Raw genomic sequence first — 12,003 nt, 5'->3', positions numbered from 1 at the left:
CATACACCTTAGCCAAATACATTTAAACTCAGTTTTTCACAATACCTGACATTTAATCATAGAATACCCTGTCTTATGTCAGTTAGGATCACCACTTTATTTTAAGAATGCGAAATGTCAGAATAATATTAGAGAGAATGATTTATTTCAGCTTTTATTTCTTTCATCACATCCCCAGTGGGTCAGAAGTTTTCATACACTCAATTAGTATTTGGTAGTTAAATTGTTAAATTGTTTAACTTGGGTCAAATGTTTCGGGTAGCCTTCCACAAGCTTCCCATAATAAGTTGGATGAATTTTGGCCCATTCCTCTTGACAGAGCTGATGTAACTGAGTCATGTTTGTGGGCCTCCTTGCTCGCACAAGTTTTTTCAGTTCTGCCCACAAATGTTCTATAGGATTGAGGTCAGGGCTTTGTGATGGCCACTCCAATAGCTTGACTTTGTTGTCCTTAAGCCATTTTGCCACACCTTTGGAAGTATGCTTGGGGTCATTGTCGATTTGGAAGACCCATTTGCGACCAAGCTTTAATCTCTTGACTGATGTCTTGAGATGTTGCTTCAATATATCCACATAATTTTCCCTCCTCATGATGCCATCTATTTTATGAAGTGCACCAGTCCCTCCTGCAGCAAAGCACCCCCACAACATGATGCTGCCAGTTTCAAACCGTAGTCAGCCTTTTTCTGGTGGTTTTGGAATAGTGGCTTCTTCCTTGCTGAGCGGCCTCTCAGGTTATATCGATACAGGACTCGTATTACTGTGGATGTAGATACTTTTGTACATGTTTCCTCCAGCATCTTCACAGGGTCCCTTGCTGTTGTTCTGGGATTGATTTGCACTTTTCGCACCAAAGTACGTTTCTCTCTAGGAGACAGAATGCGTCTCCTTCCTGAGCGGTATGATGGCTGCGTGATCCCATGGTGTTTATACTTGCGTACTATTGTTTGTACAGATGAATGTGGTACCTTCAGGCGGTTGGAAATTGCTCCCAAGGATGAACCAGACTTGTTGAGGTTTACAATTCTGTTTCTGAGGTCTTGGCTGATTTCACAGTTTGTTTTACTCACTGCTTTAGCACACTCCGCCAACCCTGATGTCCTTGCCGTGTCTGAATCCTGGCTTAGGAAGGCCACCAACAATTCTGAGATTTCCATACCCAGCTACAACATTTTCCGTCAAGATAGAACTGCCAAAGGAGGAGGAGTTGCAATCTACTGCAGAGATAGCCTGCAAAGTTCTGTCATACTTTCCAGGTTTATACCCAAACCGTTTGAACTTCTAATTAAAAAAATTAACCTCTCCAGAATTAAGTCCCTCATGTTGAAGCCTGCTATCGTCCCCACTCCCCTCCCAGCTGTGCCCTGGACACCATTTGTGAATTGATCGCCCCCCATCTAGCTTCAGAGTTCGTTCTGTTAGGTGACCTAAACTGGGATATTCTTAACACCCCGGCAGTCCTACAATCTAAGATAGATGCCCTCAATCTCACACAAATCATCTAGGAACCCAACAGGTACAACCCAAAATCTGTAAACATGGGCACCCTCATAGACATTATCCTGACCAACTTGCCCTCCAAATACACCCCCGCTGTTTTCAATCAGGATCTCAGCGATCACTGCCCCATTGCCTGTGTCCGCTATGGGCCCACGGTCAAATGACCACCCCTCATCATAGTCAAACGCGCCCTAAAACACTTCTGCGAGCAGGCCTTTCTAATCGACCTGGCCCGGGTATCCTGGAAGGATATTGACCTCATCCCGTCAGTCGAGGATGCCTGGTCATTCTTTAAAAGTCATTTCCTCACCATCTTAGATAAGCATGCCCCGTTCAAAAAATGCAGAACCAAGAACAGATATAGCCCTTGGTTCACTCCAGACCTGACTGCCCTTGACCAGCACAAAAAACATCCTGTGGCAGACTGCAATAACATCGAATAGTCCCCACGATATGCAACTGTTCAGGGAAGTCAGGAACCAATACACGCAGTCAGTCAGGAAAGCAAAGGCTAGCTTTTTCATGCAGAAATTCGCATCCTGTAGCTCTAACTCCAAAAGGTTTTGGGACACTGTAAAGTCCATGGAGAACAAGAGCACCTCCTCCCAGCTGCCCACTGCACTGAGGCTAGGTAACACGGTCACCACTGATAAATCCATGATAATCAAACATTTCAATAAGCATTTCTCAACGGCTGGCCATGCCTTCCTCCTGGCTACTCCAACCCTGGCCAACAGCTCCGCCTCCCCCGCAGCTACTCGCCCAAGCCTCCCCAGCTTCTCCTTCACCCAAATCCAGACAGCAGATGTTCTGAAAGAGCTGCAAAACCTAGACCCATACAAATCAGCTGGCCTAGACAATCTGGACCCTCTATTTCTAAAACTATCCACCGCCATTGTTGCAACCCCTATTACCAGCCTGTTCAATCTCTCTTTCGTATTGTCCGAGATCCCTAAAGATTGGAAAGCTGCCGCGGTCCTCCCCCTCTTCAAAGGGGGTGACACCCTAAACCCAAACTGTTACAGACCTATATCCATCCTGCCCTGCCTATCTAAAGTCTTCGAAAGCCAAGTTAATCAACAGATCACTGACCATTTCGAATCCCACCGTACCTTCTCCGCTGTGCAATCCGGCTTCCGAGCCGGTCACGGGTGCACCTCAGCCACGCTCAAGGTACTAAACGATATCATAACCGCCATCGATAAAAGACAGTACTGTGCTGCCGTCTTCATCGACCTGGCCAAGGCTTTCAACTCTGTCAATCCCCGTATTCTTACCGGCAGACTCAATAGCCTTGGTTTTTCTAATGACTGCCTCGCCTGGTTCACTAACTACTTTGCAGACAGAGTTCAGTGTGTCAAATCGGACCTCTGGCATTTTCTATCGGGGTACCACAGGGTTCAAATCTTGGGCCGACTCTTTTCTCTGTATTTTTCAATGATGTCGCTCTTGCTGCGGGCGATTCCCTGATCCACCTCTACGCAGACGACACCATTCTGTATACTTCTGGCCCTTCCTTGGACACTGTGCTAACAAACCTCCAAACGAGCTTCAATGCCATACAACACTCCTTCCGTGGCCTCCAACTGCTCTTAAACGCTAGTAAAACCAAATGCATGCTTTTCAACCGTTCGCTGCCCGCACCCGCCCGCCTGACTAGCACCACCACCCTGGACGGTTCCAATCTAGAATATGTGGAAAACTATAAATACCTAGGTGTCTGGCTAGACTGTAAACTCTCCTTCCAGACTCATATTAAACATCTCCAATCCAAAATTAAATCTAGAATCTGCTTTCTATTTCGCAAAAAAAACCTTATACCACCCACCACTGCGACCTGTATGCTCTAGTCGGCTGGCCCTCGCTACATATTCGTCGCCAGACCCACTGGCTCCAGGTCATCTATAAGTCTATGCTAGGTAAAGCTCCGCCTTATCTCAGTTCACTGGTCACGATAACAACACCTGCCCATAGCACATGTTCCAGCAGGTATATCTCACTGATCATCCCCAAAGCCAACACCTCATTTGGCCGCCTTTCCTTCCAGTTTTCTGCTGCCAGTGACTGGAACGAATTCGAATAATCGCTGAAGTTGGAGACTTTTATTTCCCTCACCAACTTTTAACAATCAACTAACCAATCGCTGCAGCTGTACATAGTCCATCTGTAAATAGCCCACCCAATCTACCTACCTCATCCCCATACTGTTTTTATTTTATTTACTTTTCTGCTCTTTTGCACACCAGTATCTCTACTTGCACATCATCATCTGTTCATGTATCACTCCAGTGTTAATCTGCTAAATTGTAATTATTTGCTCCTATGGCCTATTTATTGCCTACCTCCTCATGCCTTTTGCACACACTGTATATAGACTTTCTTTTTTCAACTGTGTCATTGACTTGTTTATTGTGTTATTGGCTTGTTTATTGTTTACTCCATGTGTAACTCTGTGTTGTTGTCTGTGTCACACTGCTTTGCTTTATCTTGGCCAGGTCGCAGTTTCAAATGAGAACTTGTTCTCAACTAGCCTACCTGGTTAAATAAAGGTGAAATAAAAAAATAAATAAAAAAAGTCAACTTAGTGTATGTTAACTTCTGACCCAGTGGAATTGTGATACAGTGAATTATAAGTGACATAATCTGTCTGTAAACAATTGTTGGAAAAATGACTTCTGTCATTTAGATGTCATGTCAAGTAGATGTCCTAACTGACTTTCCAGAACTATAGTTAGTTAACAAGACATTTGTGGAGTGGTTAAAAATTAGTTTAAAAAAAAAATGACTACCTGGAACTACCACCATTCTCGTTGTCGGAGAGTCAGAGAATGCATTTGGTATCATGGCTGCAAGGATGAAGATTTTTGATGTACACACAGACCCAGTTCTTTGTGTGCACTGTGTTTTAATTTAGATTAGCTTGAACTACACCACAAGTAGAAAAAAGCCAGTAAAATCTGTGGCACACAGCTCTTCTGTACTTTGTCAGCGCAAATAGAATGCATTCAAACACCTTGTGTTGCGATGAAGTAATGCTTTTTCAGCACACAAATAAACCTTTATTATTGCTTCTGAAAGTAAACCACAGTACAAAAGTCTCTGCTGAGAACAGACATGTAAACAAGTGTCTATGGAATAAAATATGTCAGTATAGTTACAAATATTTCTGAATATACATATTTCTTAACAGTGGTCCAACAGTGTCTGCTATGAACAGACATGTAAACAACAAAAGGGTGAAATATGAAGTGTCAAGAGTGTAGATGCAAATATTTATGAGCCATATAAATATTTCGGAACAATAGTAAAACAGTGTCTTATGAACAGACATGTGAGACAGACAACATTGCGAACAAGACATGCTCGGAGATCTTGAGATATGTCTTCAATCAATGCCTTTGTGAGTGATGTCTGCAGCTTTTTTCTCCCTTCTTCTCACACCCCTGCTACAGAACTACTGCTGCTGCTCTGTGGCATCAGTGGAGTAGGTCTTGGAGGTGGGCCCAGGATAGAGCTTCCCAGGTCCAGCATGGAGATGTTTCTAATTCTGCACTGCAACTCAGTGCGGGAGATGGGCTGGGAACCGACCACCAGTCAGTACTGGGGGTAGAGGTAGTGCTTGGGGCCGGTGAACAGGCTGTGCTGGGACGCAGAGAACAAAACCACGTGCTGTCTCCATTCACTGGTGTTTGTGTCTTGAAAATAAAAAAGTAGAGGGCTATTTAGTACACATCCAAAACATTAATGAACGTCAAAAATCATTTTTATTTATTTTACTAGGCAAGTCAGTTAAGAACAAATTCTTATTTTCAATGACAGCCTAGGAACAGTGGGTTAACTGTTAACAGGGGCAGAACAACAGATTTGTATCTTGTCAGCTCAGGGATTTGAACTTGCAACCTTCTGGTTACCAGTCCAACGCTCTAACCACTAGGCTACCCTGCCGCACCAGGGTAACTGAGACTACAATAGACTACTATATAATACTATACAGTATTATATTGCATGGAACTTCCTCATATTGCTCAAATAAACAGCAAACCTGGTTTTAACAAAAGGTAAAGCAACACTTTGCCTCTCCCCTATTTGACCTAGAAAGTTTGTGTGTATGCATTGATATGTAGGCTACATGTGCCTTTTTTACTAGTCCAACGCTCTAACCACTAAAAGTTCAAAGTGTATGTAGTTCTGTCCTTAAGCTGTTCTTGTCTAATGATGTTCTGTATAATGTTTCATGTTTTGTGTTGAACCCCAGGAGAGTAGCTTCTGCTTTTGCAACAGCTAATGGGGATCCTAATAAAATACCAATACCAATGTTGTATTAGGCCTGGTAGGCCTGGCCTAGTTACACATCTCTGCTCAAACGTTTGCAACATTTTGACTAACCGGACCTTGCTACTAAACTTTGACTTTGGTGTTACCAATTTGCGAAGCTTATGATTTTCTTTCTATGACAAAATTATTTTTGATCAAAAGTTTTAAAGATCTTTAGTTTAGTTAGTTTACTTGCTTTCCCTGCACGAGTATGCTGCTAGGCTAGCTAGCCATTAGCCAGCCAAGTAGATAGAATCATACTGGTGAAGGTACTTTTGGTGTACCTCCTCAGTCAATCAATGCGCAAAGTTGTCATTCGCCATGTTGAATCCACACTGAGTTTCGGGCTGAATTGTCAAGAAGCGGAAACTCATGTCACCCCTACGGTGGACGAAGGGGCGTAGACTTCAGCTGGCCCTTGAGAAAAAAATGTTGTGTGTCCAAACAGCCGACAAAATCCTAACCAAACTCCAAAACGAACAAAAACATCACAAAATGTCATCATAATATATGTCGAACTGTACCAAACTGGGGGTGAAAAGATCTTTATAATACAACTGCTCTATATTGTTGCATAGCTAGAAACGCTGTACGCGTTTTCAACTGTCTTGAACTGCAGTAGACGGCTCTGTCTCTCACCTAGAGCTCATTTGAAATACAGCCCCATCAACTTTGTTTAATCAACTTTGTCCCTGTACTGTACTTTCTCTCAGCAGCATGTGGAGACTGGTTCTCTACAGAGTTGAGTGAGAAAGAGAGAGCAAGAAAAGGTGGAAGAATGTGGCTACTACATGAGGCACCTGCAGAGTTGATTTCATAGCGTGACACCCTTGCCTTTTCTTGCAAAGAGATGCTTCCTCTAACAGTAAACAAGTGATGTAAATGAAAATGTGGAAATCCCTGAGCGCTTCCCCTTTAGGAAATGGAGACAAACGGAAAACACATTGACGTCTTGATGCAGTGAACGAACACTGCTATCTGAACAATTTTAATTGGACTGTCGGCTTATGATGGAATTAATGGCCAGAGAGGCTTTAATGTCTACAAGGTTTTCTATATTATGAAACCTACAGTATCTATTGGTTTATCGCCTCCATTGGCACAAGGTTCTTTTAAAACCACATTATGAGTGAAATATGAGTGTATTCCCACAAAACTTTTAAAAACTGAAGTTGTATTATCTGTATTATCAGAAGTGAAATGATGTCTCTGGAACTGCAGTTGAACAATGTTGTTGGTTTATCACATAAACTTCACTCTTAAATTAAAAAAAGGTTTCCAAAAGGTTTCTGCGGCTGTCCCCATAGTATAACCCTTTTTGTTTCCAGGTAGAACCCGTTTTGTTTCCAGGTAGAACCCGTTTTGGTTCCAGGTAGAACTATTTTGGGTTCCATGGGGTTATTCAAAGGGTTATCCTATGGGGACAGGCAAAGAACCCTTTTTGGTTCTAGATAGCACCTTTTTTTTTAAAAAGAATGTAGGTGAACCCTCAGCCCTGCAGGTGTGGTGCTTAACCTAGGGATCTCCATGGTTACCCACTGAGCTGTTCATACACACACACATCGTACTTGCACACCTTTGTGCTGAAATGTCACAGTGGGTTGATATAGAAAAGCAGAGTGAAAAACATAATCCCTTAATGTACACCATTGTGAGAGCTGTTAAAAATGTGGGGCTCGATTCTATCAGATCTGCTGTTGTTTTGGTGATGTCGGAGGCGGAACTGCATTAGAGCTGTCAAATCCACAAGCGGCTCCTGGCATTATACCTAAAGCAGACATTGCCATTGACTGCACAGTGCCGCATTAAGATAAATCCCATGCAGCCTGGTTTACAAGTTCAAACACTGCGCTATGAGATGTAATCTACACGTCGATTAGGCTGATAGAAATCCTCATTATGTAGTTTAATGATTTTTTATTTGAGTGTCATTATTTCTATATAGCCTACACTTTCCTGTTCTGAACTTCTAACTTGAGTGGGGCACTTTGTGGCAATGACTACGCGAGCAGCCGCTCTGATTTGACAGCTCTAACGCAGTTACACCTCCGACACTGCCAAAACACCAGCGTTGCGGGTGTCAGATATCGCCAGTTAACGCTTGATCTGATTGAATCAAGGCCTTAGACTGGCCACTAGTCTACCTTGCGCTCTGTGTCTGTGTCTGTACTTGTCTGTCTGTCTAAATGTGATTTTGCCTGTCTATCTGACCAAGCTATCTCTATCTCTTACAGGTACCCTGGCAGCTGGCGAGCACAGTTTCCCTTTCCAATTTGTCATCCCAGGTAAGTTTGGGATAATTCTGGAAAACCTATTGAACTGCATTCCTCCATGTCAACCACACTGAGGTCCATATCATTATTTTTGTCAGTGCAGTACAGCTGAACTCTTGTTGGTGACTTTTTGAAGGACTCTGATTTTCAGGCATAACCACTGATAGCGTGAAGTTTCTGAATAGGCACAGTGTGTGTTGCTTTTGTAGTATTGCTTAGGGCCCTTGGCTCTTTGTCTAACAATGAAACAATTGGACTGGATATAATATAGCATTATGAATGGTATAAGAACGTTCAGTACAGTTTGTTCAGGTAAATAAAGAAATGCCTTTTCATATCAGAAGTAGGGTACATTACTGAAACTAATGTCTCTGCCCTTGTGCTACATGCACTTTAATCGTAACTGCCTTAGTCAGCCAGCCCCCCTTGTGTCAGCCAACATCTCCTGTCTGAGTGGGTGATATATGTCAAAGTAGGCCATGTTAGTCACCCCTGGCCAAGGACTAACACAAAGGCCAAGCAAACAAGTGCCAGTAGCCTAGAGACTTATCATGTCCCTACAGACACTCCTTTGTGTCGTAACACATGACATGTAGAATGCTATTCCTTGTTTTCTCCGGAATGCCTTTGACTGGACTGTGAACTCGAGTACATGCAGGTGTGAGGGCACAGACAGTGCAGTGGTTGTCTGTCTATTAGGCTACACTCTGTCTATATATAGTCCTTTAGTCCCGTAGTGCTGTCACTATTTAATTGCTCCTTGTGGGCCCCCTGCAATCACCCTGCTGCTCTCCACGTCCCTCCTTCCCCCGTCGTCAACAGAACAGCAACAGAATACATGATAATTATAGAGCTGATGATTGAATCATCCAGGCACTTAATTGAGCTGCGTGACCCAGTGGCAGTGCCCCCTGCTGGTTGTCAGGTCAGGGGCTGACAGGGGAGGCTTTAAAATCCACATTTTTATAGCGCCTCCAAATGGGATGCTACATTAAAACTGGTGTTCGTGCTGTGAAGATTGTTGAATGTACATAAACACTTAAAGTAAAGACTTGAAAAAAGGAGCCCTTGGTTCTGTGGAGGAGGCTGGAGAAGAGGAGCAAGTGGTAGAAGAGGCCAGACAGCCACTCTTTCCTTCGGGAGATGTGACTGGCTGGCCTGGTGCTGGGTTCCCTCTGGCCAGGAGCCTGTCTGTGTCTGTTCTGCCAAGCCTTCTGCACCCAGACTGCTGCTCCTCACTAATCCTTTTTGACAGCAGGCAATTCCCCTGTGAAGCACCCGCTGCTGACAAGATCATTTAACCTTTTACTGCAGTGGGCTAAATCAGGGTAGTCTTAAACAAGTCTACTTTGGGAAAAAAAGTATACACCTAACACTTATGCTTATGGGCTTAAAAAAAGAAGACACCAGTACCATGTCAGATATAGAGTTGAAATGTATTACATTTTTTGTTTGCATCCCAATATTACACTTTATATACATCATAGAAGACTGAAATATAACAAAACCGTTTGACATAGAAACACCAGCTTTTTGGCAGGTTTTTTATATTAATAACATTCCACCCGTGAAGCCACTAGAAGATGATTTGGTCATTTGTCTGCAGGAAAGTGCTACAAGAGGAGGAGGGCTGAATTGGAATTGATAATATTGAGAATGTGAGAGACTGAATTGTGTGTTCTGTATGCATCTCTGTCCTTCATAATCTTCCATTTTGCATTATCTATTTATTCCAATGATTCATAGGAAAATTCTATAATGTATTTGGTTAAAAGCATGACATTGGACACAATACATTCCAATTTGAATGAATCAGCACCTATTGTGCTTTATGAGCTGAATACAGTAGATGGATATTCAGTATGAACATTTCTTTATCCCAGTATGACATTTGTAAATGTATTCAGATTGTAGATAACATGTTTTCCAAGGTTTTTCTCTCATCTCTATCTCTTTTTGTACTAAACTTCATCCTACCATTCTCCATTTCCTCTCTCCTTCAAACCTCTCAGAATGGTTATTTTTGTCTTTCTCTTCTTCAGTTTCCGTTCCTCCATCTCTCCTCCTCTATCCTCTGTCCTTTTGGAAGTCTGTAAATAAACTCTGTCCTCCCCCTGTCCTGTTAGGAGGGGATTTGTGCAGATCAGACCGATAGGCACAGAGCCCTGAGTATCTGTCCCCCTGTCCTGTTAGGAGGGGATTTGTGTAGATCAGACCGATAGGCACAGACACTTAGTGACAGCGCTGCTAGGAGCCCTGAGTATCTGTCCCCCTGTCCTGATCTATCTGCTTCCCACTGCTCAGACCAAGCACTGACTGGCCCTCCTCTGATAAAGTACACACACTGACCAGCCACCATTTTAGACTGCCACACTGTTTAGGTCAGAATCTCATATTCCCATTAATAGGTTTCACCTGCAGACAGCAGAGGCTTTATGAAATAAATTAATCAGCTGTGGTCTATGTTGCTGCTGTAGCAGTTGATATTGTGAAATTATTTATGTCCAAGAGTTACATTTAGTATACAATCTTAAACTCTCTGTAGTCAATCTCACTCTGTCTAATAACTGTGTTTGTATCTGTCCAACTCAGTGGCTGCACCAACCTCCTTTGAAGGGCCCTTTGGGAAAATTGTTTACCGTGTGAGAGCCGTCATAGACACACCTCGCTTCTCCAAGGACTACAAGGCCCAGAAGCCCTTTTACCTACTCAACCTGCTCAACCTCAATCAAGTGCCCGACATTGAGGTAAAGACCACCAGTCACCAATGTCTCAGCACTGTCTCACTGTCTGAACTTGTGTTATTATGCAGTCATTTCCATGAAAACATACATGAAATTAGTTGCAAAATGAATAGGAAATATAGTCAAGACGTTGACAAGGTTATAAATAATGATTTTTAATTTAAATAATAATTGTGTCCTTTAAAACTTTGCTTTCATCAAAGAATCCTCCATTTGCAGCAAATACCGCCTTGCAGACCTTGGCATTCTAGTTGTCAATTTGTTGAGGTAATCCGAAGAGGCTTTGTCCCATGCTTCCTGAAGTTGGATTGGCTTGATGGGCACTTCTTACGTACGGTCAAGCTGCTCCCACAATAGCTCAATAGGGTTGAGATCCTATGACTGTGCTGGCCACTCCATTATAGACAGAATACCAGCTGACTGCTTCTTCCCTAAATAGTTATTGCATAGTTTGGAGCTGTGCTTTGGGTCATTGTCCTATTGTAGAAGGAAATTGGCTCCAATTAAGTGCTGTCCACAGGGTATGGCATGGCATTGCAAAATGGAGTGATAGCCTTCCTTCTTCAAGATCCCTTTTACCCTGTACAAATCTCCTACTTTACCACCACCAAATCACCCTCAGACCATCACATTGCCTCCACCATGCTTGACAGATGTCGTCAAGCACTCCTCCTGCATCTTTTCATTTTTTCTGTGTCTCACGAATGTTCGTCTTTGTGATCCGAACACCTCAAACTTAGATTTGTCTGTCCATAACAGTTTTTTTCCAATCTTCCTCTGTCCAGTGACTGTGTTCTTTTGCCCATCTTAATCTTTTCTTTTTATTGGCCAGTCTGAGATATGGCTTTTTCTTTGCAACTCTGCCTAGAAGGACCAGCATCCTGGAGTTGCCTCTTCACTGTTGATGTTGAGACTGGTATTTTGCGGGTACTATTTAATGAATGCCAGTTGAGGACTTGTGATGTGTCTGTTTCTCAAACTAGACACTAATGTACTTGTCCTCTTGCTCAGTTTTGCACCAGGGCCTTCCACTCCTCTTTCTATTCTGGTTAGAGCCAGTTTGTGCTGTTCTGTGAAGGGGTAGTACACAGCGTTGTACGAGATCTTCAGTTTCTTGGCAATTTCTCACATTGAATAGCCTTAATTCCTCAGAACAAGAATAGACTGATGAG

General features: G+C 42.9%; 1 protein-coding gene across 1 annotated transcript in view; it reads left to right on the top strand.

Annotated features, from left to right (window-relative positions):
* The window catches only part of arrdc1b (arrestin domain containing 1b), a 53,473-nt gene that overhangs the window by 37,465 nt on the left and 4,005 nt on the right, over positions 1-12,003 (top strand). The window contains exons 3-4 of the mRNA XM_024397539.2: positions 8,049-8,099; positions 10,680-10,834. Coding sequence (XP_024253307.1) covers positions 8,049-8,099; positions 10,680-10,834 — 206 coding nt within the window. The remainder of the gene's footprint in view (positions 1-8,048; positions 8,100-10,679; positions 10,835-12,003) is intronic.

This window comes from Oncorhynchus tshawytscha, linkage group LG33 (genome assembly GCF_018296145.1).
Source record: "Oncorhynchus tshawytscha isolate Ot180627B linkage group LG33, Otsh_v2.0, whole genome shotgun sequence".
In the NCBI taxonomy this organism is placed as follows: domain Eukaryota; kingdom Metazoa; phylum Chordata; class Actinopteri; order Salmoniformes; family Salmonidae; genus Oncorhynchus; species Oncorhynchus tshawytscha.
Note: the sequence above shows the minus strand (reverse complement) of the source record. Positions and strands in the feature narration are given on the sequence as shown.